General features: G+C 52.7%; 9 protein-coding genes across 9 annotated transcripts; 5 read left to right on the top strand and 4 right to left on the bottom strand.

Moving 5' to 3' along the window:
• The first annotated feature begins 659 nt into the window (after nucleotides 1-659).
• GGS23DRAFT_350738 (uncharacterized protein) lies at nucleotides 660-3855 on the top strand. The gene is made up of 2 exons (XM_051513126.1): nucleotides 660-2010; nucleotides 2063-3855. Exons 1-2 carry the CDS (start codon nucleotides 1009-1011, stop codon nucleotides 3809-3811), a joined length of 2751 nt encoding a protein of 916 aa, XP_051374402.1. The 5' UTR covers nucleotides 660-1008; the 3' UTR covers nucleotides 3812-3855.
• Nucleotides 3856-4733: 878 nt separating this feature from the next.
• GGS23DRAFT_350740 (uncharacterized protein) lies at nucleotides 4734-6478 on the bottom strand. Its single transcript, XM_051513127.1, has one exon. It carries the CDS (start codon nucleotides 5736-5738, stop codon nucleotides 5016-5018), a length of 723 nt encoding a protein of 240 aa, XP_051374401.1. The 5' UTR covers nucleotides 5739-6478; the 3' UTR covers nucleotides 4734-5015.
• A 1922-nt stretch (nucleotides 6479-8400) lies between these two features.
• Nucleotides 8401-9827, top strand: GGS23DRAFT_350668 (uncharacterized protein). Its single transcript, XM_051513124.1, has 3 exons — nucleotides 8401-8826; nucleotides 8887-9149; nucleotides 9203-9827. The coding sequence occupies exons 1-3, from the start codon at nucleotides 8653-8655 to the stop codon at nucleotides 9513-9515; spliced, it is 750 nt and encodes a 249-aa protein (XP_051374400.1). The 5' UTR covers nucleotides 8401-8652; the 3' UTR covers nucleotides 9516-9827.
• A 133-nt stretch (nucleotides 9828-9960) lies between these two features.
• Nucleotides 9961-12323, top strand: GGS23DRAFT_350723 (uncharacterized protein). The gene is made up of 3 exons (XM_051513125.1): nucleotides 9961-10181; nucleotides 10236-11018; nucleotides 11079-12323. The coding sequence occupies exons 1-3, from the start codon at nucleotides 10139-10141 to the stop codon at nucleotides 12257-12259; spliced, it is 2007 nt and encodes a 668-aa protein (XP_051374399.1). The 5' UTR covers nucleotides 9961-10138; the 3' UTR covers nucleotides 12260-12323.
• Nucleotides 12324-12719: 396 nt separating this feature from the next.
• GGS23DRAFT_350651 (putative vanilly-alcohol oxidase) lies at nucleotides 12720-14911 on the top strand. The gene is made up of 5 exons (XM_051513123.1): nucleotides 12720-13224; nucleotides 13294-13501; nucleotides 13560-14544; nucleotides 14615-14679; nucleotides 14735-14911. Exons 1-5 carry the CDS (start codon nucleotides 12878-12880, stop codon nucleotides 14819-14821), a joined length of 1692 nt encoding a protein of 563 aa, XP_051374398.1. The 5' UTR covers nucleotides 12720-12877; the 3' UTR covers nucleotides 14822-14911.
• Nucleotides 14912-16033: 1122 nt separating this feature from the next.
• On the bottom strand, nucleotides 16034-18985 carry GGS23DRAFT_593866 (fungal-specific transcription factor domain-containing protein; the record flags this gene model as incomplete). The annotated part of the gene is made up of 3 exons (XM_051518084.1): nucleotides 16034-17734; nucleotides 17788-18150; nucleotides 18212-18985. The coding sequence occupies 3 exons, from the start codon at nucleotides 18983-18985 to the stop codon at nucleotides 16034-16036; spliced, it is 2838 nt and encodes a 945-aa protein (XP_051374397.1).
• A 2409-nt stretch (nucleotides 18986-21394) lies between these two features.
• On the top strand, nucleotides 21395-22788 carry GGS23DRAFT_553768 (reticulon-4-interacting protein 1, mitochondrial precursor; the record flags this gene model as incomplete). The annotated part of the gene is made up of 1 exon (XM_051515493.1): nucleotides 21395-22788. The coding sequence occupies exon 1, from the start codon at nucleotides 21739-21741 to the stop codon at nucleotides 22783-22785; it is 1047 nt and encodes a 348-aa protein (XP_051374396.1). The 5' UTR covers nucleotides 21395-21738.
• A 619-nt stretch (nucleotides 22789-23407) lies between these two features.
• GGS23DRAFT_553762 (hydroxymethylglutaryl-coenzyme A reductase-domain-containing protein) lies at nucleotides 23408-24489 on the bottom strand. The gene is made up of 2 exons (XM_051515492.1): nucleotides 24400-24489; nucleotides 23408-24336 (listed from the first exon to the last, which is right to left on the bottom strand). Exon 2 carries the CDS (start codon nucleotides 24234-24236, stop codon nucleotides 23937-23939), a length of 300 nt encoding a protein of 99 aa, XP_051374395.1. The 5' UTR covers nucleotides 24237-24336; nucleotides 24400-24489; the 3' UTR covers nucleotides 23408-23936.
• A 707-nt stretch (nucleotides 24490-25196) lies between these two features.
• On the bottom strand, nucleotides 25197-25529 carry GGS23DRAFT_593864 (uncharacterized protein; the record flags this gene model as incomplete). The annotated part of the gene is made up of 2 exons (XM_051518083.1): nucleotides 25197-25208; nucleotides 25290-25529. The coding sequence occupies 2 exons, from the start codon at nucleotides 25527-25529 to the stop codon at nucleotides 25197-25199; spliced, it is 252 nt and encodes an 83-aa protein (XP_051374394.1).
• Between the last annotated feature and the right edge of the window lie 825 nt (nucleotides 25530-26354).

Raw genomic sequence — 26354 nt, 5'->3', positions numbered from 1 at the left:
TGTCCGGCCCTGCTTCACGTACCACCACAAGATTTCAAGGCTCTCTACCAATTTTCGATACTGGAGTCCAAATCTCTCACCAAGAAGACTCCCGCTCCGTCTCCGTCTCCTGCTCCCACTTCCACATAAGACACCACACCCTACACACACACACACACACACACACACACACACACACACACCCACACCCACACACACGTCCAGCAACCTTGGGAGTTGTGAGGTAGTTTTGTGTCCATCTGTTGCGTGTGCTGTACCTGCAGGAATCCTCCTGGCAACCCTTCATCCCCGCCGAGAACGTGAGACGTGACCAGCCACCATCAGCACCTCTCTCTTCCCTTCCTCCCTTCTTAACCACCCTGCCCTTCTTTCCCTCCCCCTCTCCCTGTATTAGGACCTCTTTCACCCTTCACTTCAATCCTTTATTGTATATTTCTAATTCTACCTTCGTGCGCGGGTATAGCCGCCACCATAATTCCTATTAACCTGAGGACTTGTGGCAGAAGTGCGCTATATTGATTGTCGCACTCACTCCCGGTCTTATTCTCCCGTAATACATCCTATCGCCGTCGACGGCGACCATCTGCCATCTCAAGGGAATCGGCAGAGAGTAGGAGGGAGAGAAAATCCCCCGGATGACACGCCTTCATTCACACCTTGGAATCAGCTACCGCAGAGTTGCCCTATCTTGTCTCGGTTCAAGTAGCCAGCCGTATATTTTGGGTGGGAAACGCTTGTAGGATTTTGCCGACTTTTGACGCCCGTTATCTTTTATTGGACCCGAGTCTGGCAAAGAAGAAAGGGGGCACTGGTTGTGTTGAGTCGGGATTGGCTATACTACGCCGAGTCGAGTCTTAAGACGTCTACAACTGTCTCTATTCCTTCCACCATCACCCCTGACGTGTGGCGCGCGCAACTCTTAGATCCTTCTCGACCCTCCTTTATATTATTTTGGGGTTGTAGAACGGCCGACCTTTCGTCGTGATTTTCCCTCCCGCCTCAACTACCATGAATACTCGAAATGCGCCGCTTTCGCCTGTCTCAGTAGGCGCTGGCAGCGAGTGGTCGGGCATCTCCAGATACCAGAATCCCGACAGCGGTGGCCCATATCCGAACGGTCGCGGTCCAGTCTCGCCGCCTGACTCGAGCAGCTCCAACGGGAACATGAATGGCTTCCCACCCGGCCCCGGGAGTGTCGGCGCCCCTTCGCCGCCGCCCTCGGTCGGCCGCTCTAGTACCTACGCGAGAAGCGAAAGCGGGAGGAGTATCCGCGAGGATTCCGAGGCGATCTTAGGCGAACACTATCTTGCTCTGAGAAGATACCTGGCCTCGACGTCGAAGGACGGCAGGGCAAACCCCCCTCCTAACAAAGCACGCGACAAGTTGCTGCGCCTATCCTCGGTTCAATTTCTTGAGTTATCAACCGATGTGTACGATGAATTACTACGACGTCAGGCCTATAGTCGAAGACCACCCAATGCGCCGCCCAATGTCGGCCCACCCGCCTACCTACTACCAGAAGATACGTTCCACCCGAAACGCAACCAGGCTCGCCAGAAGCTGTCGACGCTCGTCCCCCCGAGATTCCGAGATCTAGCTACGGATGTTTTCTGCGAGTCGGAAAGGCGCATTCCCCGCTTTATCGCCGGCGAGGTCCCCCGAATGAGCAACCCAGGAACGCCTTCGAGCCGGGCCGGCACGCCAATCGGCGGCATGGGTCCTCGAGGGCTAGGCGGAATGCGAAGACCATCGGATGCTAGTTCGATTCGCTCGGCGGTCGCCAGGGCTAACGGCGAATATCCCGTGCCTCCATCGCCGGGCCTGGGAAATGGCAACTTCGATCGGCCCCTTCCAAAACAATTTCAAAGCAATACCATCGTCCCCAACAAGAGCACAATGCTCGAGGAAGACGACGACGGTATCGGGTCGAATGATGAGGAGAACGATGCTCTACAGTCGGTCAACCGAGAGAGTAAGAGGAATACCGGCGCTAGTGCTGGTGTGTCCGAAGTAAGTTTCTGGCTGGGTGTGATGATGTTGCGACTACTAATGCCTCTCCTAGATGGATAAGAAGCTCATCGATGATTACCAAGCCCAAGTGCGCGAGTTGCGAGAGAAGCTAGATAACATGGAAAACCAGCTGAAGAAGAAGGACGACGAGCTAAATCAAGTGCTGGACGGCGAACGATCGCGTACTACCGCTTCGAACCTAGAAAAGAAAGAGTGGGAAGATCTGCGGACAGATCTGGAGGATAAGCTGACGGAAGCGCAAAATTTGAACAACACATTGCGGGACGAGCTTGACCGTATGAGAGATGACCACGCCGCTGAGACACGGAAGCTACGAGAGGAGATTGAAGATGCCCGGAAAAGTAGCGGGAGTGGAGGCGGGGATCCCGATCTCGTGAGGGAGAACGAGGAGCTGCGCATGGCGCTAGAGGACCAGCGACAGGTTACGGAGAGCGTTCGGCACGAAGCTCGACAATTCCTCGAAGAGATGAAGGTGCTCTCTCAGCAACACGGCCCCTCTTGGGAGAGGCAAGCCGACCTGGAGAAGACCGTCGAACGTCTGGAGCAGGAGGTTCGAGATTGGCGAAGTCGGTACACCCGCACGAAGGCCCAGCTTCGCAATATGCGCGCCTCGTCGATGGGCCTGCCAACTGATCATGATGCGGCTAAGTATGTTCGAGAGAAGGGCTTTGCAGAAGAAAGCGGCCTCGTTAGAGACGTGCACGTTACCAAGTTCCAAATCGCCATCGACGAATTGTTGCGGAGGGCACGAAGTGAAGATCCCGACAGGGTTATTGATTCGATGAAGTCGGTTGTGGCGAGCGTCCGGCGTATCACGAAAGACATCGACGAGTCTCAACCAAATGATGGGGAGCTGGTTCAGCAATACCAGAAGCTGAAGAGTCGAGTATCCGCCACTGCCAACAATCTAATTACCGCCTCGAAGAACTTTGCCTCAGCAGCTGGGCTTTCCCCCGTTTCTCTCCTTGACGCAGCAGCCTCTCATCTCGTTGCTACCCTAGTAGAACTACTCCGGACTGTCAAGATACGTGCCACGCCGGCTGGCGAGTTGGAAGACGAGGATGACGGCGTGGTTACTCCAGTGGAGTCGACCGGGTTCTTTTCGAACCGTACTACGACTACGCAGCCCGACGCGTACTTGAGATCGCACGACTCCCCCCTAGTACCGCCTCCGACATTTCAGGGCCTCCGCGCTGGGATACGCGACAGCGCGAACTCTTCCGCATACAGTCCCGTCAGTTCGCCGAGGGAATCCAGCGAGCAGTATAACTCGAGAGGGTTGATGTCTCGAAATGGTGGCATGAACGGGATGGCATACTTGGGCCCCGGGAAAAATTCACCAAACGCGCCCAACGGCGTCCGCCGACCAGACACGAAGAACGAAGACCTGAAGATCTATCTCGAAGACCAGACCGAGATCATGGTCCAGACCATCCAAGGTCTGGTCAGTTCTATTCGCAGCGATGCGCCCATCCAACAGATCAACGAGCAGATAACCTCGATTGCCGACATCGTGGAGAGGGTGGTTGAGGAGACTGAGTCGTGTGGCAACCCTGGCGGCATGGTTGAACGTCTATCTTCGTGTCGCGAACGCATACTCGAAGCCGGTGACCAGGGCAAAGATCTGTCCGCCCGTGGCCTTGGCGAATCTGACCGGGAGTGGCGAATGTGGACTCAGACATTACCACCTATCGCCTTCGAGATCGTTCGCGAGGTTAAGGAGTTGGTGAAACGTGTCGATCGCCTAGTTATGTCGCCAACGGCAGATGATTTCTCATGAACAACGGGCTCGAAACAACGAAGGCCGGGGCTGCCACCACCATGTGTTGTTGGCCCCGAGATCCAGAACAGAGCGCACCCGTATTTTCTATTCTCGCGTTTCTTTCAAGTAGCCCTCAAGCAGATACCCCATGGACTCTTTCCACTTCATCGCGTGTCGCGGAACCGTCTGGTTCAGCTTCACTCGTAAAGCCCCCGACGGGTTAGGTGGCGTAACTCGAAACGATTCAGCCTGCCTCGAGTTCATACACCAACAAGCTTGGAAGGTAAATCTAGAACATACCCATCCCCATAGATGATTTCTCTTCTTTGCGTTCTTCGCCCCTTTCTAAATACGCTGGCCCCGATACAAGTCTCCTGGGGAGAGATGGCTATACCGGGAGGATTATGGTGCTCATGTCGCTTTCTTTATTTCACTTTATTACGTTTACGCCTTATTTACGTTACAATAGACAGGCAATAGCACATTGGTTTGGGGAACGGGAAGAAGGGGGGGGGGACAGAATATGATAGCCGACTGATTGCATGCAGCGGTGGCTTTATGGGTTTTTGTTAATGAGCTCGGAGAAGCCCCCCCTCCCACCACCCCCTTTCTAGAAGCGACTCGTGGTATGAGTGACTCAGGAGGGAGAAACTGCATGTGAAGAGGTGATGATCGCGGATGAGAACTGAAGAAACACCATTTTTGTACTTAGACATCTAGCACCGCTACAGAGGCTATGGTTGTCGAAGGCACTGGGCTAATTGGCCAAAGATAACGTCTCCGCATCTTTTAGGTCAATCTGCCGCGAGAACTGATGCTGCGTCGCTGAGTGATGCGGATAGCGTGAGCTCTGCCTAGCCAGGCACCAGATAACGTTGGGTCTCCGCCTCCCATATCGCCCCTGGCTCCCTTGCCACTTGGGTGTTACTGCTGGTTCTGAGTCCGGGCGGGTTCCTGTGGAGCGCGGATCTGGATGGCGCGTTTCATTAGAAAAGGCGGAGGAAGGCCGCTTTCTCCCCTAGTTACGGATTCGTTCACCCGAGCCGCCGTCGTTTCTCAGCGCTACCGCTAACAACGCCTTTATACCTCCGTCTCGTCCTCTTCTACCATGAGGTGAGGGTCAAGGTATTTACGTGGGACCGTGTCGGTCGCTCGACCCACTCGTCGTGTGCAAAGAGACACCCTCTGGAGATCCGTATCTGGAGCCGCCCGGCCGCGACCTCTAGCCGCGGGCCCGTCCTGGCATCAGAGGGTGAGGCGCGAGGTAGCTCCATATGCCGGCCCCTGCTCCGGTTGCGGTTGGCGGAGGGGAGGCGCCGCAGACGGGAGCGGGAAATATGCGCCCTGTCGCGGGGGGGCCGGGGGCGACCCGCTCGCCGAGACGGCACCCCGGCTCGCCCTCGCGCTGTCCCGGCGCTGCGTCCGCGTCGCCCGCGTCCTTGGTCCAGATCAGCTTCGCGACCTCGCTCCAGCGGCACACGCCGTGCCGCGCCACGGCTTCCTTCAGGATCCCGTCCTCGACCTCGGACCAGCGGGGCGGCGGTCCCGGCCCCCCTTCGGGCGCGGGGTCGTCGCCGTCGGGCATCTTCCCCCCCCTTCTCTCGTCTCCGGGCCGACGCCCGGCCTTGTGGGCTCGGGAGCGCCAGAAGTTTGCTGGGCATATGGAGCTCCCTGGCGGCAGGTGGTGCAGGTTGCGGTTTCCGGGGTTCCGTTGCCGGGTTGTCGTCAGCGCGGAGGACGAAACTTCGAGGGCTGCCAGGTCGTCGAAGGGGCCCCCAAACAGGTCCCGCTTTGCGACCTGTCCGGCGCTGTAACCCGGAGTTTGAGCTCGGCTGGGCCGGTTGGGGGAAGCCTCGAGTTTCACGTGTATAGTCCGGACATTGAGACGTGTAGACTTGTTGTCAACTGAAAGTGAGATGAACCAGACCCGGGTCTTCCTCCCCATCGCTCCCTCCTTAGTCAATTTGTTTTTTACACTCTTCTAGCTTTCAGATGAGGTCTGGCGCACCATCATAGGCGCTCTTCCGCAAATTCGTCCACAATTTCTCCTAGCATATGGATTCCGGCCCCCCGCTTACGTGGAGATTTCGAGATGGTGAGGAGCAGGTGTGCCTTGTCCCGGATAGGCAGGGGGGGATTAAGGACAAGACGGACAGTAGCAATGGGCTAAACGCCTTAGCCATAGGATCTTTACTATTAGAGGGGCAATATTTACTGCCGTCGCTAACGCTGTGGGTCCTTTGTTTCGTAGGTCACGGTGTAGCGTGAAGGTTTGCGGGGGTGACGCTTCTCTGTTATTGATTAGGTATCATACTGGCCTTAACAAGACTATATCTGGTCGGGTGTTTCTGCTTCTGCCTTCGGGTCAAACAAGGACGGTATAGTATAACTAGTTCTTGTAGTTTCAAGATTCTGATTCCGGCTAAACGTCCCTAGCAGTGGAATGAGGCTCTCCCGGCCTCGTTGGTCATCATTCGCCGGTGCCCACAGGAGGGTACGGTACTTACAAAGAGAATGCACGGCACGTGTATGCTACACATCACATGCCATGGGGTAGCGGATTGGAGATAGCCTGTGTGGAGTGGTTAGGCTCAGTAGGTATGTTCACGACGGAGAGTCTCGGCCCATGCCCACCAGATAGGGTATCTTGATATCCGATGCTCACTCACTCCTTTCCGAGGAGAGACAAAGCGGAGACAGGGGTTCAAATCAAGTTCGGTCCTCTACTTCCTAATATGCTGTGCGTAGTTTTCCTGTCTCCATTGCTAGATGCATCGATCCTCCACCGATCCTCTACGGGGTGATTGTCCGCCACTCATCGCGTGGGCAAGACCCGGCTCATACGCCCTAGATTGGCTTATTATTGACCAACCGTTCCTACCCGAGCGCCCGCCTGCTCTGCGGGCGTCGAGATTGTTTCCAAAAGGAGCTTTGGGCCCAAAAAGAAAAAGAAGAAATAGGAGAAAGTGATAGGTATGTGCATTTACGAGGATCTGAGATGGCCGATGAAGGAGGAGGTACAATGTATTAGGCAGTGCCTGTGCTTTTTTCCTTGCCACTTCACGACAGCACCGCAGCGTTCTTGTACACGCCAACAAGGATATTCCGTACGTACCTATGGCGACGAGTCTCATCTCGTAGCCTGCAGTACCACGAAGGCGCTGGGTTTGTGTGGCATGGGGGGAGGCTCTCATCCTAATGTAGGGGACTGGCTATTCTTTGCCAATGGCGCTAGCGTTACTACATGGCAGCACATCTGATGGGACGAAGGAGAGACGTCGCACGTCGAGGGGGGCTTCATGTAGGTAGAAGGGGATGGGAAGAGGAGGGCAACGATTGACAGCCTGCTTCCGTTCCAGGCCTGCCTCGAGATTCTCACTGGGGAATCACCGCCAGCCACCAGCCAGTCAAAACCGGCTCGATAATGTAGGTGGATTTCGAGAGACGAATATTGATCACAACGCCTTCCAGGGCATCTTTTCGCCCGTCTTACCTATGTATAACAGCAACCATCTCCATCCGTGCCAAGCTTTTTAAAATTCGACGGCGCGGGCGAAGCGCTTAAGCCACATTTTTTTTTTCGATCCCACCGGACAGGTCAATAGAAGATATCTTACTTGAGTCAGCTAGATTTCCTGGGTGAGCTAATTCGTAGTGCGGAGTATGGGTAGGTATAATATAAGCCTCTATTATTGCCTGTCTACCTAGCACACGTCCAAGCCGATATCTAGACGTGTATTGATAGGAAAGGAGCCCTTAGGTCATGTAGCCGGTCTAGAGCCCCAGAATACTCGTGGCATGGCATTCAGGCTTCGGGTAACCCCTCTCTATGTGTCAATTAGTATATACCTACTACCTGCCTATGTGATTGGACACAAACGGTAAACAGGAGGCGCCTGTGGTGCGCGTGAAACAGCACCGACACGGTGAAATCCATCCAGCGTCGAGCATGTGGTGGAGGAGCATCAGTCGTTGCACGTACCTAGATGTAGGTACCTGCGTAGTAGGGCGGCGGCAGGATGTCGCGGTCTACGCGTTCGGGCTGGGAGAAATAACGGGATTCCTCACGTTCAGCAGCGGGCCGCGCCACAGCCAGCCCAAGCTGTGAAGTTGGCCTGAGAAGTCGTCAGGTCGAAAAAGTCGCGGCGCTCCGTGCTGTGTCGCACTGATGGGGCGTCACTCTCGGGAACAATCACCTCACCGGTCTGAGTGGAAACGTGGCAAATGATCTGGTCGTGATCTATTACACCCACAGCCTACCGACGTGTGTGTATAGCAGAAGACGATAGGAAAATCAGCTGGGGAGGGGGGGGGGATGTCCTTCAGCTGGCAGGGATAATCTGTAATATGTGCCCGCGCCCCCCAATGCAAGAGTTTCAGCCGTAGAAGTAAGTGGTTAAGTCGACGCAAGTTCGTGTTGGGCTTGGTATTGATAGGCTGTCCGTCGTCTCACTTGAGGATCAAGGTGGTCCCGGTAAACCTGGTTCTCCCCTTCCTCTGCCTCTGCAAGACGCCCGAGTTCGCTCTGCCGGGGCTCCGTCAGATCCACAAGTGGCTTTAAGTGAGCTTGAAAGGTAGGCAGATAAGGTATGTATAGACATCCTGGTAAGGCATATTGATATATCGATGAAATCTGCCTCCTGCTCTTGTCTGTTTGCTACGCACTCCGCAGGGACCGCGCTTCTATACATATAGGAGAAGCGTCTCCCCGACCCCTCGCCAGATTTAAACACCTGCCGCCCTTCTACCCTCTTCGTTCCTCTCTAGTGGGTTTCTAGTGATTTCTTCCATCTGGTCGCGACGGGGCACTATTCTGTCATACACTCCCCATCGAGCCATCAACCTCCTAATCACACAGGATGGCACTATACTCCAGCGAGAGAGCCCCAGGGAAAGAGCACATTCCTCTTTACCCCAAAGGGTTTATTGCTATTCGAATAGTCCAGCTGATCATAGGCATAATTTGTCTCGGACTCAGCGCTTTTGGCGTATCCGCCCTCGTGTTTGCTGGGGATGCCCTCATGTTGTTTACGGTACGAGAACTCCCACGGAGCTCGTTGGACGGATGGCGGCACTCACGCGATCGTCTCTAGGCAATTGTAACCCTCATCTCAACTATCTACTGCTTGGTCGCGCATTTCGGCCCCCCCAAGGCCTTCAACTACTGGGCCATCCTCGGCTTGGATATTTTCCTCGTCATCTTCTGGTTAATATCCTTCGCTGTCCTGGCTTCTCAAGTCGCTACCCTGTTTTCCCTCTTGTCCAACTATATTTACTACTATTCCGATATCGAGCTCGTGTATACAGTGTATTCGGCTTGCCTGGCCGCCGCCGCCGGCCTGGGTGGTGTCGAATTGTAAGCTACTGGGACTCGGCCCGGGACACCTCGTGAATGCTAACACGATCTAGTCTTCTTTACATAGTCTCGCTTTCCATCCACGGCGTCATGCTGCATCGTCATAGAGGGGCTGGGCTCAGGGCTATGCCTATCGACCTGGAGAAAATCCAGATGCAGCCTCAGGCCGCCCAGGGTTACCCGCCACAATTCGTCGCTGCGAACGAACCCCCTCCTACCCAGCCCGCCTTCCATCCGACCCTATCGTCGTCTCCGGCGCCGGCTCAGCAAGCTGGTAGCCTTCATTATCCTCCCCAACAGGTGAATCCTGGCCAGCAGATCTACCAGACACCGGGACAGAACCCCCAATACTACCCCGCACCATAGATTCACCGTGGAATATTATGCGGGGGAGACAATGAAGTTGTATGATACCTGAAAATTACGCCATTACGGCGCAATTCTCAGAAATAATAAATGACTCGTGGGTGTAAAGGAGACCGGAGACTGAATAATATTGATTGTGGTTCGAAGCTTAGTCTAGTCTCGCGCAAAGCCTGCCTAGTTTATGGGTACATGTCTATGACGCTTTTTTCCTTCTTTTGTTGTATTATTGTAGAATGGCAGAAGAGAGTGAAACATACAGATGCCTGAGTGCTACAAAGTCTCTGTCGTGAAATGAAGGCTGTTTCTCGGATGCTTTCAACCCTGGAATGTACCCTTTCAACGGCGCAAACGAAACCAGCGAGAGCGATACGGAAGCATCCGATGATCACCTCCTCATAATTCTCGTTTCGTTTATGCAACTGTGGGATTGGGGGCTTTCTTTGTCCAGTTGATGAAATTTCTAGAAGCGTTTTAGTTTTTACTTCTCTTTCAGCTGGCGCCATTTATCATCCTCTCAACGATCTTGAAGCCGTGATTAACCATTATCACGCAAGCTTCTTGTGTACAACTTCATCCCGAGGATTGAGCAACACAGCTTCGAAGTGATCGTGTCCACAAATCCAATGGCTGCGGTTTCGGGAACCGGGGCCGAATCGGGTTCTAGAGGTATCTCCCCTTGATCACTCCTGACTCTCTTTTTGGGCTGTTGATAACTGATAGTTGTCATAGGCATCGACGACCGGGATACCGACCTGGAAGCAGAACCCATCGCCTACGAACCGGCAGGGCCAACGCGGTATCCCAAGTCAATTCTGGAGCTTGTTTACCACACCGTAGCCGGAGATCCCGACGCAAAATGGGGTCCGTTCCAGCCATATATCAGAGCATCTAAGAAACGAGGAACCTGGAGGGAATGGACGATCCGCCAGATCGCAAAAGCCGCACCTAGGGACGTCGCGGATCGGGACGAAGAATCGGAAGACGACGATGACAGTGATTATGGAGATGGTGAAGCACAAGGCGAAGGAAGAGCCGAGAGAAGAACTCGAGGGAGCTTCTCATTTAACTTGGATGACTTTGCACTGGACAACCGTCCCGCGCACATCGACTTCGCAGCTCTTTTACAACAGGAGTCGCATCCCGCCGACTACGACGACGACTTCTTCAAGAAGCATTATGGCAATTTATACACTAGGACGGTCAAGTTTGTAAAAAAATGGTTCGACAGCAAGGTGGATCTAACTAGAATAGCGGGCGACGATATATGGGCGTCGCCCCTGACCGACCAATTCATCCAGTACGCCCGCCTCGTCGCCCACGAGGATCAAACCCGCGGCGGATGGCCTATCATATTGAACCACCCTACGCAGCGGAGATGGCTCATAGTGGGAATCCTGGCACAGGTCATGGAAAAGAAGATATTTAATGAGCTTCTCTTCGGCGCGGACCAGGCCACGCGAGAGGAGTTGGAAAGGCTCGATGACCGGTGGTTGCAAAAAGAAGGTTAGGCGTCAGACTACGAGATATATCGCCGAGGGTCTCTCCGCTAACTTGGTTATGAAGGGTATCATCGCAAAGCCGTTCGCGCTATCACCGCCCGGTACGGTGTCGAAGCAGGCTTACTGCCGGGAAACTTCTGGCCTGCAGTCGACGAGCTGACGGCTAAGACGATGAAGATCTTCTTGCCGCTGCTCAACGTGTTCAAGGAGATCTGGCCTCGGAGGGAGCTGTACACTCCGGAGCTATTCTTACAGGAACTCCACAACATAATCTCGTACGCTGGTATGATCCAGGTCTGCATGGCCGTGTCGCCTTCCATCTTCCATATCTTGTCCGCTTCGCCCGGCGCTCGCATGGACTATGCCATCGAGAAACAATCCGACATGGAACTCTATCGCGAATCCAAGGATTTCTACGAGGTTCTCGATCAGGAGTGGCGGGCGAAAGTTGAAATTGCTATGAGAGCGCGGGACGCCGGAGGGAATGCCCCTCCAGGACAGATCGACGTGCCCTCTAACGACGAAGAGCGTAGTGTCATGGAGTATCATCGCATCCGAGGCGCTAGGGTCAAGTTCGCCGTGTTTCCCAAGATCACTCGTTACAAGCCAGAGAATAAGGGGAAAGGCACTCTCGGGCTGCACTTGTACGGCAGATATCCAGAGGACAATGACGAAACAGAGCTTGAGGGCCAGACTATCATCGATATCTCCGACTGTTTGGTCGTCTACTTCCAGGGGTTGATATACCCACCGCCAGGCTTAGCCGAGGGAGAATCCTTAGACGCGCATATCCATCGGTTTTCCACCCAAACAAATGGGCTCATCGACCTGTTGGCCCGGGCAGCCTCGACTTGTTACCTCGCACTCCGGACACTGACCACGCACTTCTTGGTGATCACTCTGACGCTCGCCGCGCCCATCCTTGCCATCTTGCTGGTTTATTGGGCGAGAGACATTGCCTACTACTTGCTCCGTTGCTGGGTTATCGCCATCTTATGGATTTCGTTCGGCATCTATTGTCGAGCAGCAAGTCTTGCAGAGAGAAATGATCGGCGGTCGGGAATCGTTTTGCTGTCTCTACCACTCTTCATTTTGATCATTTTGATATTCACCGGACTCTACTATATCTTGACACGACCGAACGTCCTAAACGCTTCAATACGAGTCATTCTGCAGGCTGCGGAGAGAGCTCGGGGAGACTTCATACGTTACATTAGGGCAACGCCGCAAGCGAACAGCTTATGAGCACTATCCGAGAGAATATCACAGAGCGTCTTCGACGGCAAAGGAGTTGGGTACGGAGTGGAAATGGAGCCTGGGGGAGAGGATCACGGAGGTTGTAGCTAGATATGAAATGCATTGGTAGCTCGGCTCATTGAAAATTACAGATCGCGGCTTCGCCTATTGATAGTTTCTGTAATTCAAGTTCAGTACGTTGAACGGGGAATGGTCCCCGGATCGAGGGCGAAAAATAAATGCCAGTCTGCCCAACTGGAAGATCCGGTGTTTTCTAGGGGCCTCTGCAAACCCTCCTGGAGGGATCCGAGGGATGCGCATTTGATGCCGTGTCCTTATTACAACTGCCGACCTGTGTTGGAGAAAGTGAACATACCTTTCCAAGTTAACCGTATAGAATGCCCGCAGCGGGAGGGGGGCATCGCTGCCGTCTCCGCATATGGACTAGAATCACAGAGGGCTAAGAGATGGGTATTATTAAACCGAGGATAAAAGGTACGGCTGTTCATAAGAGGTGTGATTTCTCCCCCTCCTTGTCTGGGCATATTACGGCCTACATATATATATACGTAGTACCATCTGTAAACCCATCACTGTTCATAAATTTCGAGCCTCTTAACTAACAAGATGCCTCCTAAATACGCCAATCCTCTATACCAGGCAGCTCACGATGAAGCGTTTTCGAACCCGATTCTCGGCAAGATCGAGCAAGTTCTGCCGCCAGATGTGAGCCAAGATGATTTCGATACGGCACTCAGCCAGATTGTAAAGGCTCTAGGAGAAGACGCCGTCTTCACTGGCGATAACCTGAAAGAATACGTTGACCCTTATGAAATCCCCGAGTCTGGCCACGAAAGGAACGTTCCAAGCGCCGCAGCTTGCCCGTCCTCGGTCCCAGAGCTCCAAGCTCTGCTCAGGGTCGTAAACGAGCATAAGATCCCGGTGTGGACCTTCTCACGAGGAAAGAACTTTGGGTACTGTCGACCAGCCACGTTCAAATTACTATTGTTGTCTGGGGACATAATAACTGACTGGGTGGGTAGATATGGAGGACCTGCTCCCCGGTACCCCGGGTTCTTCGCCCTAGATTTACACCGGATGAATAAGATTCTCGAAGTGAACGAGAAGTTCGGTTATGCTGTAGTAGAGCCAGGGGTCACGTTCGGGGACCTGTACGAATACTGCGCGAGGGAAAAACTCAAGCTCTGGCCGAGTGTCGCATCGCTAGGATGGGGCAGTGTCATTGGCAATGTGAGTCCTTCCTCGCTGCAGTGGAGGGTACTAGCCAGGGGATTTTTGACACCAGCAGACTCTCGACCGCGGCCTCGGCTTTATTCCAACCGGGGTTCATCACGAGAATGTGACGGACATGGAAGTAATTCTTGCAAACGGCGATGTTGTACGCACAGGCCAGTATTCTATGTCGACTTCGCCGTCAGCACACAAAACCAAGCTATCCTTCGGCCCTTCGGTCGACGGACTCTTCATGCAGAGCAACTTGGGAATAGTCACCAAGATGGCCATCAACCTGACGCCGCAACCGCAGGCCTATATGGCATGCTCCTTTGACGTGCCCGAGTTTGACCATGTCGAGGCGATCGTAGATGTTTTTGGAGAACTACGTCGTAACGGCACTATACCACATGTGGTTTACGTATTCTATATCGCGGAGTGGGCTACGATATTCGGGAAACACTCCGAATGGTGGCAAGGCGAAGGCCCAATCCCTGACTGGAGACTGAAGGAGATGCAAAATGATCTCGACGTTGGCATATGGACGGTGAAATTTGGGCTCTACGGACCGACGCAGGTTGTCAAGGCTCAGTATGATGAAGTGCAGAGGGTGGTGGCAAAGCGCGCCCCTTTTGGGCGGCTTCGGCAGACCCTGTTCACAGGCAAAGACGGCGGCCTCCTCGAAGCAACGGCGGTCTCTCCGTTGCACGGCGGTATCAGAGTGGGAATCCCGAGCATGTGGAATATACCCATGGTGAACTATTATAACCGCCGCGATGATTCGGTCGGAGCGCACGGGGCGTACTCGCCCATCGTGCCCTTAGATGGCAAAACCGTGCTGGAATGGGCGATAGCGGCCAAGGCCATTTGCGCGTCTCAAGGACTTGATCTCCTGTGTGACTTCTTTATGCATGAACGCTATGCTATCTTCGTCGCCATGCTCTGCTTCGATAAAACGAGCCCAGAGCAGCGGGCCAGCGTCGATAAAGTCTTTCGCAAGCTGTTCGAGGAAGGGAGCCGAAGGGGCTTTGCCAAGTACAGAGCACACATCAACCACATGGGTGAGCCAAAAAGAGTCGTTGTTGACAGGCGATCTGACAGATGAACATATTGTACTGATATTCGGCTCAGATATGAATGCAGAGCTATTCGATTTTAATAACCATGCGTACCGTCGCCTGGTCGAGACGTTAAAAGTAAGTTGCCGCCTCAGCATGAAACCAACGAATGACTCATCTAACACATGATCAGGAATCACTGGATCCTAACGGTATCTTGTCACCCGGAAAGATGGGTGTCTGGCCAGAGAGGCTGAAGCGGTTGAGGGAGAATAAGTAAACATGGCCATACGTCGACATGACATGTTGATGTTCCTCTGGCGACTATGAAAACACGGAATTCGCTACCAATGTGGTGGGCAGGGGTATATTATCATTCCGTATTTCGTCGTTAGGCAGTCAGCACTACCTACCTACGCCTAGGGGCAAGAAGGGAAGGCATTGCAAATAAACGCTACGATGGTTGCCCTCCGCTTCCATACGGATCCCATCGATCCAACTCAACCCGGGTTCCCAGGTTGTGAAAGGATTACATATACATTATTGTCACGGAATAATGTGGCTCTGCATATACACTCCTACGCGACGTGGCCTTTCGATAAGAAACTCCTGGTAGGATACCCTTCATTCATTAGAATGTAGGCCATCTATACTAACTATTATGTCGAGTTAAACCACAACCTGAGGGACGGAAAAGCGATACACCAGCGACAGGGAAGAGAACAAGTAGAGGTGCCAAGTTGCCTCTTTAACGCCACCGAGTGGGGAGCTGAGTTATCTAGAATGCTTTACTCAGCGCAGGGATATAAAAGGAGAAGTGCTAACATTGTACCCTAAGTATGCATACGCTTCGCTTCAGTATTTAACGACGTCGACTATCTGCCCCGGCTTATGCCTCTTTAGTTGTAGGACGCTGCTAACTTATCACACAATTCTCAAGGAGAATTTTGTGACTCCGATGCTTGCCTTAACTATAACTATTATTATCATCGGTCTAACCTCTATAGGACCATGAATGGTTACCAGTTGGGACGAGACCAGTTCAGCGTGCACTACATGTAATAGTATATTCTTGGGTAGGAGACACTGCATTGCAAGCTAATTCTCTACATGGTATTACCTGAACTCAGTAGGCAGTAAGGCTAGGCAGGCTAACTCTTACGAACAGCACCCCGTCGTTATACCCTGGTGCGATGATACCTAAGACCTACCTTGCCATGAGACTGCTTCCCGTCGAGGACACCGAATCATGGGCTGCTAGGACAGTCCGCCCATACACTGCCTGCTCCTACACGGCTTCTCGGTCTATGCAACACAATCAAATATTGCAGCCCTGCCGACGGGGCAGCTCCAAATATGTGACCCTTTTCGCGCCTAAACACCTGGTGTGCTCCCCTCCTGAGGCTGTAGTAGCATCAGGGATGCCCCTCCTAAGTACTCCAAAAGCCGCACTTGGGACGCATCTACACAAATTACTTATTTACAAAATTCATCAGATCCCGCCCATGAATCCGGCTCGTCCCATCGCAAGCCCGCTATCCATCCAATTCTGCCAATCGAAGCTGTCGTCGACATCCATGGCTACGTCTTGGTTGTCGGTAACCGGGCCGTTGGCGGGTGAATCACCTGATGATGATCCGTTGGGCCAGGTGTCCGGCCAGAGCCAAGGCGGAAGGTTATCCTCGATATAAGGCTGCGAGGACTGGCCTGGAGTCGAGTGATACAAGGCATTATTCGAAGTGCTGAAAGTTTCGAGAGGTATGGTCTGCTGCTCTGGCCTAGCCCCCCCCCGCGCCTCTCCGTCTGAGTACGTTGGATCTCCTGGACATGCGACCGAGAAGATATCCTGAGAGGTAAGGTATGGCTGTGCCATCATGTGGTCGAGGTATTGTAAACCGGGTTGAGGCGCTTCGAGGTCGGGCTGTTTTGGCAGGGCTGGCCTTCCATTCTTCCGAGGGTCGTCGTTGACAACGGACGAGATAGGATATTTTGGCCTCTCGGGACTCTTGACCCCGACGAGCTTACGCCATTGGTCCTGCGCGAGGACGCTCCTCATCGAGCTGGAAAGGTGGTTGAAGCTGGATGGCTGCGCCCTGCTTTGTTCGTCAGCGTCGAGCTGCCGAGCCGCCTCGGGATCAGCTCTTAGCCGCTTGATCTCTTCCTCCCTGCGACGCCTTGCCTGGCCCATGAGCTTGCGAAGCGGAACCCAGACGCCCGGCCGAGCACGCTCAGCTGCATCGGGGGTTTGGAAGGTAGCATTGAGCACTACCCAGGCGCGCTCGAGCGACGCGCTCCAGGGTAGGCGGCACACCTCGAGCAAAAGATATGCGACGGCGTGCCACTGTGCGTACGTTTGAAACAGCCATCGCCATTGACGACATCTCGGTTCTGTGTTCAAGACCTTGGTATATTCGACAACCTCAAGGGATGCCATGAAAAGACGATGCCGAATGTCCTGGTTGATCTCCTGCCCGGTGGAATGCAAGAGCACCGGTTGATAGATGATCAATCTTAACTTGGCCATGATTAGCCGTGCGATCATGGCGGCGACCCAATGAAGTAGATCCGAATCCTTGTCCCCACATGTCCTGAGATATTTCTTTTCGATGCGTTCATAGCATTCAAGGAGCATTGCATCGCGCTCCTGAGAGGTACCCCGGGTTTGGCAAGGAGCCATCCCGTTCGTGGCGAAATGTATTCTCCTAGCCAATGCGCAGATTTCGTAACGGATGAGGCAAAATGTCACGTCGGTGGGACCAGTCTGTTCTTCGGGAAACTCTGTCATCTCGGGAGTTATGTCGGCGTCGTTAATATTCAGTGGGAATTGCGTATCGTACGTTCGCTCTGCGATCGTCAGCTCGGTACCTTGATCTTCTGCCGATCTGAGGTCGAGGATACAGATGGCCCACCACAGCCGGCGGCGCATCTCGACATCGAACGGACTCAAGTCGTCAAATTTGGTGCCTTCTCGATGTATACCGAGAGACTGCGAGATGCGTATCGCAAGGCCGGTGAGTGTCCAAGCGAACCTAGTGTCGTCATACCGCCGAACGAGGACGAGGAAGAGTGTGAAGGCCTGTACCACCACCAGCTCCGAAGTGACGAGGAAATTAGCCTTCGCCAGCGCTTGCTCCGTGGCAAAGCGATACTTGTTTATAAGATGCGCTTTCTCGGCACCGAAATTGACTTTGACCTAAATGCCTGGATGAGCACACGGCGAGTTGCTTGTGGGTGGACGTGCCATACCTCCTCCTCCTCCATCGACGTAATGGAAGCATAGTAGATAGCGAACATCAGAGCCTCTATTCCCGGCGAGATGTCGTTCATATTGCTCCTAAGCTCACGGATGATCTTGTTCATAGATGGGACGTGTAATATCTTTACTAGAGGATCGACATTCTCCTGATACACCTGCCAGATGAATGGTATCTGAGACGGCAAGGGGTGTAGCTTTCTCAGATCGACGTTGGAGGAGCTGTAGCCGAGGACGAAGCCGTGATGGTCAGTCTGGTACGAGTACGGGTTGAATGCTGCAGGGCTTCCGTCGTCGTCGGAGACCTCGGAGTCTTCATCGCTGAGCATCTCCGTTTCAGTCCGAAGAAGATTGATCTTGTCTCACATTAGCGATTCTCCCCCCCATCCCAGCTATGGGGATACGAGCACTACACACCTCATCATTAATCTTGGACCAAAACGCGCTGCTCACGTATCGCGTCTTTCCCTTCTCATTCAGGACCAGCCTCCCAAACGACCTGCTGACCTGACCGGTTACGTTGTGCGCCGGTTGCGCCGAGTCGCCCGTCTGAGCACGTCTGGCCTTGGACTGGTCAGCAGGCGGATAACCACCGGGGAGATTTTCGCTGTATACAGTGCCATTTTGTCTCCGGCGCTCCTTCTCAAGCGTGGTATCCGGTATACTCGTCTCGGGCGAGGCTCCGCCGCTGAGGGAGGGGTGCCTCGCCGTCTCGATTTCAATCTGGCCACTTAGATCCTCCACTATACCCTCGAGCTTCCGCAGCCGCTTCATCAGCTCCATCTCGCGCTCGCTCGTCTGCTTCGGCGGGGCATTCGGGTCTTTGGCGCGCGGACGCCGAGGAGCACGACCCGGGGCCGGGAAGACGCATTGAATCTGGGCCTTGCGGCAATTGCCGCACGGCATGAATTTGTCACATCGGACCTTTCGACGACGGCACGTCACACAACTCCGGGGATTGAGCGCGGCGGAGGGTGTAGTCGACGGATCGAGGGTGATGGGACCTGACGGGACGAAAGGATTGCCAGCGATGGAAGCTACGGCAGCACCGGTGATTGGCAAGGGCGCGGGATCTTGCGATGCCAAGGTAGGGGCAGGGGAGCTGATCGAGTTGTCATTCGGAGAGGAGCGGGAAGAGGATTCCATGGGAGTGGAATTATCTGGGATCGCAGACGAGGACGCACTGGACATTATGCTGGCTATCCGCGGGTCATGCCTCGTAACTCTAGCTAGTACGCATAGGAGGCGGGAAATTCGGCGGAACGGATTTCGGGATTCCGGCCGGCTTCTGCACAAGAGGTAGGGGAGAGAAGAGGGCAGGGGACTGTAAGAACCTCGCACCTGGGTGTGTTAAAGTCTAAGGGGTGTAGATAAAGCTGGGTTGGCCATAGAAGATGAAGGTGGATGAGAGAACGAGAGATAAAGCCGGAATCGAAATCTTTTACGTAGTCCAGAGCTGGGAATCCTTCCAGGACAGACAGGGCTGAGTAGGTATGTGTATGACGGCTCCTCTCCCTACTGAGTCACCCGAAGATGATGTGGGCCCCGTCTGCTCGAACAAAGACGCGGAGGGAATGGTGGTTGTGGTTTTTTTTATTTATTCTATTAGCAGGGATTCGATATCGTCGCGCAGTGCATGTCTTCGAGTGTTTTTGCGCATGGCCCCAATCTGGATACAACCGAGTCCCCCTCCTGGGGAGATAACGGTGGGAACGACGGCCACTACCCAAGAAGACGAAGCGGGAAGAAAACGACGATGACGGCGACGACGATTGCAATGGCGGTGAAGATTCCGATGACGGCAGTGAAGACGCCGGCGACGATGAGGACGGTGGTGATAATAATAATAAAAAAGCTGGGTAGGTAAGTTTCCCAGGATCAAGCAAAAGAGGCTGCATGGGATGGCGACGATCTGGAAAAGTGGCTTGGCTGGCTGGGCGCGGGGCATCCTGTACTAAGTCGAGGCGACGAAGACGGTACTTACATCGGTGGCGGATACGATTTAATGGATAACATCCCTGATAGCTCCATAGATTACGGGACGTCAGGTTAGGTTAGGTACTTGGAGCTCTCTACACCGTAGTAGGTTAGGTAGGCGTGCACAATAACCGTCGGACGTACACTCCTGACACTTAATCTAACTGGCGTTGTCACCTCGTAATGACATCCTTTCTCGCCCCCGACCGTCGTAAACCCGTCACTCGGACACGGGAATAATGCGCGAGGAATCGGCCGAATATCCCCCTTACACAAATGACCACGCGCGGGAATAATGTATTGGGAATCGGCCGAGGTTTTTCACATCGCGCAAATTGCATGCCTACCTCATATCTGTGCCGGCCACGGAGCGGCGAGGCCGCCAACGACCCCGCAATACCTCGGGAGGACGATGCAGACGGACGCGACTCCCACCACCCCTCACTATAATAAGCCTGGAACACAACGCAACTGGTTTCGGAGACTGAATGCCAATAGCTCAGGTAAATGGCCTCTAAAGATAGACGCAGGATTTACCGATGGCAAAACGGGACGAGGGGAGGAGGGTAAAATAACCTATAAAAATAATACCTAGGTAAATAAGGGCCGGACTCGCCGTAGCCAGAACCCTTTCGCACGACGATGACAGGGACGACACCGGCGGAATGCTTGCCCCCAGCAACCGCTTCGGACGCCGCAGCCAAGTGGGCTATATAAGTGCTGGCTAAGGTCTGTCGCGATGGATCGGCAAGTCTGTTACATCCGACCCATCCGTACACTCAGCATCTATAGAGCCGGATTATTCACGTGGCGAGGACCGCTTAGTAGCAGTCAAGCTCACAGGCTCACAGGCGTCATCTGAGCCAAATTGGGTCGGCGTGGATGCGACCTACACCGACCCATGTCGCAACCGGCCTGGGCGATCTCGGCAGACTGGCTCTGGCGTGCTCCGCAGCCCATAAACCCGCAATCTAGGTATGTACGTAGTAGCGCTCTCTTCCTGACCCGCATCACGACCACACCACCGAGGGTGCTAGTGTAGCACTACAGGTGGGTAGGAGATGGCAACGAGACGAACTCGGATGTTCCCTAGCGAACGCACCACAAATATCTGGTCCTGGGTCGCGGTCAGCTCTGCAACCTTACAATGTCCAGGGGGAGGGAGGGGGGCGTTGCGCAAGCTCGGTAAGACTTCTTAGCTGTGCTCGACTTGTACCGATCTGTGATCGTTCGAGGAAAGGAGGCACCCAGATGTAAAAATGCCAGCAGAAGGAAGACGGCGAGAGGCGGCTGGGCACCTGATACGGCGGGATTCTTTCAGGCTGATACCTGTATTTCAGAATTTCAGTACTTCAGCCGTTTGTACATGGGAGGAAAACACCTCTTTCCAACAGAGCGAACAGATGTAGGTAGGTACCTTGATGTCTGCCCCACATTGGGTACCTGAAGTATACCTGCATAGGTACCTACATGTATCTAGTCCGCTAGTTTAGTCGAGAGACAGAAAAGAGCGCCTGTGCGGTGACGCGCAGTGACCTTCGTCAATGGTGTCCCGGCTACGTAAGCATGTGCTACCTAGAGCTAGCTGGTTGATGCCGTCATACCTTTGATAGCTGTGGTTCTCCTATTTTGGCTGACCCGGTACGGCGAGACTCTACGCGTATAAGCGCATTCGCGTATTCCTATGTAAATGCGCAGGTTCGCATATGGGTGACGATGGCGTGGTTACGATGTGGTGCCTAATTCATGTGCTTCGAGCTAGAGAATCTCTCGGATTCAAGCAGGCCGGCAGTGCTCGCTAAGAGGCTGCCTGCCAGCTAACGTCTACGATAAATACGTAGCCTGGCGGTGGCAATTTAATCAACCCCTCTGCTTTCTTCCCTCCGTATCTCTCAATTGCGAAGTTCCGTCTACCCATCCATCAATCCATCCGTTCCTCTCGATCTTGCGAATCTGCTTCAACCAAGATGGCGGACTCCTCCGCTCCGGCTAAGCTCCAAAGCATGCGAGGATGGATCTACACGTCCACCGCCGGCGGGCTCGAAAAGAACCTCAAATTAGTCGAAAACGCATCCCTTCCGTTTCGCCACGTTCTTCCGAAGGACGCCGTCCTCGTCCAGGTTCGCAGCTGCGCTCTCAACCCAGCCGACTACAAGTTCCCCGAGATGGGTTTGCCGATGCGCGCCTTCATCCCCACCCCAGCGTCGCCGGGCTTGGACTATGCCGGTGTCGTCGCCCAGGTCGGCAACGCCGTCGAGGGATTCAGCACGGGCCAGCGGGTCTTTGGCAGGGCCGGGTTCACCAGGTACGGCAGTCTCGGCGAGTACGTGCTCGTCCGCCGAAATGGATGCGCGGCCGTGCCTGAGGGTGTATCCCTCGAAGATGCGAGCTGCGTCGGAACTGCGGGCCAGACGGCATACCAGTGCATCGTACCGAATGTAAAGGCCGGCGACAAGGTTTTCATCAATGGCGGCAGCGGCGGCACCGGGACTTTTGGGATTCAGATCGCCAAGGCGGTAGGATGCCACGTAACGACGAGCTGCTCGGCGAAGAATGCAGACTTGTGTCGTAGCCTAGGAGCCGACGAGGTTATCGACTACGCCAAGGAGAACGTGAGCGAGATCCTCAAGGCGAAGGGCCTGGTGTATAAGTTGGTGGTCGACAACGTCGGCAACGATCCGGCCGACCTCTACAAGGCAGCCGATCACTTCCTCCTCCCCGAAGGCAAGTTCGTGCAAGTCGGGGCTCCAGCGTCGTTCGGCGGCATGAAGACTCTGGTGTCGCGAATGAACTTGCCCTCGTTCCTAGGGGGGGGGGAAAGAAAAATCGAGTTCCTCTTCACGAAGGATACCCATGAGGACCTCGTCCAAATCGGAGAATGGATGCGGGAGGGCAAAGTGAGGGCAGTGACAGACGAGGTCTTCCCATACGAAGATGCGCCGAAGGCCTTCGAGAAGCTGAAAACTGGTCGGGCAAGGGGCAAAATCGTGGTCAGCCAGTCCTCCAAATCATAAAGGGTTCGTTCTCTCTATAACGCATGGTGAGGCAAGTGTTTCCTCCCACTGCCCCTCTCGTAAGCCATTGGTGTCTCATGTCATGGAGCCGACGCTAACAACATCATGTACTCAAGCTAGCAGTGTCACTGTCGTTCCTCAGGATTAGGCATAATAATAAGCACAATTTCTATGGTACTTCGTTAGTTTCGGTTTTCTTTGCATTGGATATAGGACTTCTGGTGACCCCCCTCCTCCCCGGTCTGGTGGTCACTAACACAGCACGAAGAATGGCGATGGTGATACCTATTACTGAAATCGAATTTCATCTTATCGAGGGTTTACGGCTGTCAATTGCAATGGGCTTTTTTTTTCGCGTTGAGGTTAATGTACTTACAAAGACAGAGACATTCTCTTTAGTCACTGCATGTGTAATATGAAACACTAGAGAAAACACTTACTTCCAACCAGCGTGGTCTCCTTCCCAAGTAAGAAAACCAAATAAGTTACGTGTTCGAATATAACACGGCAAAGATAGGCACTGATAAAGGATGGGGTGTCAGAATGCGTCAGCCGGGATTGCTAAGAATCGAGGTTATCACTACAAGACCCTAGGGGATGTTAAATTGCTCGAAAGCTGATAGTACAATATCCTTGCGGTATGGTCACCATCAGCGATGCCGCGTACTGCGTTACTCACTTTGGGTTAAACTTTCAAGAGGGACATTAGTTGTAAGATCAATAGGTCGAAGATAGATTACCCTTCGTCATTATATTATATACTAAACGACAGTTGACTTCGTGATGCTCTGCGGATGTGTTGCCCCAAACATCCTGTGATGGCCACCAGGTTTGTATAAACCCGTTCCCTTTATGCCATCCTTGTCCGGTGGCCTCTAGACTCTGGGGTATCGTTGCTATGCCTCATGACTACCCGAGACTCGTGGTAAAGGCGTCTTAAGTTCACCACCTGACTCAATTCGTGGCACAGGTCGACCTCATTTCTAACCCTCCCACCTCTCTACGAAGACGCCCGGCCTCGGTCCACGCCCGTCCACCTACCCACGCAGTCGTATGAGCCTCTATCCGGACATCGAACGCAGGCTCCTCAAACGTCTGTTAAATCAGGCAAAACCCCCACCAAATCCGCGGAGCAGAAACGAAGCATTTGGCTACCGTTTCAATGCTGCTGCTCGGTCAACAGCAGCTGGGCTCTTCGCCACCTTATCAGCAGTGGTCGTCATCGCTAGTCCGACGGGAGTCATAGCACCGCCGGAGCTAATAGTAGGTGTAGTACTCCTAGTCGGAGGGGCAGAGCGGTTGTGGGCCATGTGCGCTTTAACCAGATGACCGGCAGCAAGGGCGCTGCAGAGGGATATTTCTCCGGCGAGAACTACGGCGCCAATGATGCGGGCGAGGCGGCGCGCGTTTTCGCTAGGGCTCGTCGGATGAGAACCCCTGATACCGAGCATATCGAATATCGCGCCTTAGGGTTCCAGGATTATACCCCCGCCGAGTATACCTACTTCAATCGACGGCATAAATATAGAGATTTAAAGGAACCTACGTAAACTATCCCCGAGTTAGTACTCATTAAAAACGAATATAACTTACATAACCCTAGCAGTAACTTACTTCTTCATAATGATAATGTAGTTAGCGCTTTCTACCACTTAGGCGGGGTTTTATCCGGTAGTAATAAAAATTACAGTAACGATATTAGCCGCGTAGGCATTAAAGCCGCCAATAAAAGTAGCTATAGCCGAACCGATAAAATTCTTAGCTATATTAAGCTCGACGAGAGTATCGACGTCGGTTTTTAGTACCGCCCTAATAACCTCGCCCGGGATAATAGCTTCGGCGATTATACCTTTACCTCGGCCGTCGATCTAGTTAATAATAGCGGTCTTTTTATTAATATAATAATTACCGGATACCGAAACGATAAATATATCTTTAAATCCTTCCTCCGTAGCCATAATATTTAACGCGTATTCGATACCTTTAGAGATTATATTTATTCCTATGGCGTTACCTGTAGTAGTTTTAAAACGGATATATAAATTCGTACCGGCGATAGCCGTTTTTATCGTTTGTAACCGAACGAATCTCGAAGTCGAGTTAAATGCCTTCTTTATTAAAGACTACCCTGTATCGGAATTAAGCCATATCTTAACAGCGCTTACGCGTTCGAGGGTCTCGAAACTTACGCATGGCCTACGGGTTATTCTATCGCTAGTTAAGACCGTAATAGTACTACTACCTAAGTTAATCGCCTTATAGCTACGGCTTATACTAGCTACTAATACGCCTTCCGTAGTCGCTATCGGGATAAAATAGCTCTAACCGTCGATAACTAACGGGCCGGCGACGCCCACGGGGATTAGTATATAACTAATAACGTTCTTATAATACGCGCTAAGAGCCTACTCCTAGTTATAGTTCTCGTAAGATAGTTTTAATTAATCGAGTAAGTTCGTAAGGTCCGCGGTCGCCCGTATTCTCGAGATAATCGCTCGACGAACCTTTATAGCGCGCGTATAATCCTTTAAGCTCCTTTCTAAGGCGTAGCCGGGTATCTTGCCCTTAAGAGATAGCATGATAACCTCGTCGTCTATTATCTCGTCCATACGTTTCTCGGACAGTAGTTTCTCCAGCTCACCCGGACTTCTTTGCACGACTAGAGACTTTGGCGGGTTGGGTCGAGGGCGCTTCTGGATGCCTTTATCGTCGGTGGAGGCGGGTGTGATTGGCCGGTTTACCATCGGCAGCCGCTTCGGCTATATCTCGCCTAGGGGTAGCGTTGCGGACAGGGTATTGTAGTGGTGCGGTAAGACATGCCCTCTTAATGTATTACGTAATACGTTACGATAGGCCTTATACCTATATAGAGTAATTATAGTACCCGTAAGTACGGGACATACTATATTTATTATTTAATTTATTACCTAGCTAGATTATTATCTTTATTATTTTTACTTTAATTAAAGATTCGTTTTTATTATTAGATTCGTCGTTCTCCGATTAGTACATTTATTTTAGTTATAAGCGCTTAAGTTACTTTGTCGTACCGCTATAGCCGAATAAATAACTTTTACGTTTTACCCCTTTTCTTCTCTTACTTCTTATACCTTCGGGCTAGCGACTACTATATCTCTACGACTAAAGGGCATAGCTAAGATACGATAACTATATTAAATTCCTTACCTTTCGATTAATATAGCGATATTAGTTTTATTTATCTTAGATTATCGTACGTATTATAATCTTCGATAGAATATACTTTCGAGTAAACCTATCCGGGTCTTTAGTATCGCGTACGCTTTACTCCTTCTTAGTAACGACTACCTTATAACTTTTTCGACCCCTTAACCTTTAGTTTACGGAGTTTCTATTACGCTATTAGGATTTAAAGGATACCGATCGCCGTCGGCGCCGCTATTTAACCCGCGAAGTAGTCCGCGTTTTATGTTAAATAAAATATCCCGCTTTATGGTTATTTATTTACTATAAGGAGATACGTATAAGCCCGGGAACTTTTATAACGATACTATAGTTATTAGGATAGCGCTTAGCCCTTAATACTTATA

The sequence above is a fragment of the Durotheca rogersii genome (genome assembly GCF_024521655.1).
Source record: "Durotheca rogersii strain YMJ 92031201 chromosome Unknown GGS23scaffold_4, whole genome shotgun sequence".
Taxonomy (NCBI): Eukaryota; Fungi; Ascomycota; class Sordariomycetes; order Xylariales; family Xylariaceae; genus Durotheca; species Durotheca rogersii.
This window is presented reverse-complemented; position numbering and strand designations above follow the sequence as displayed.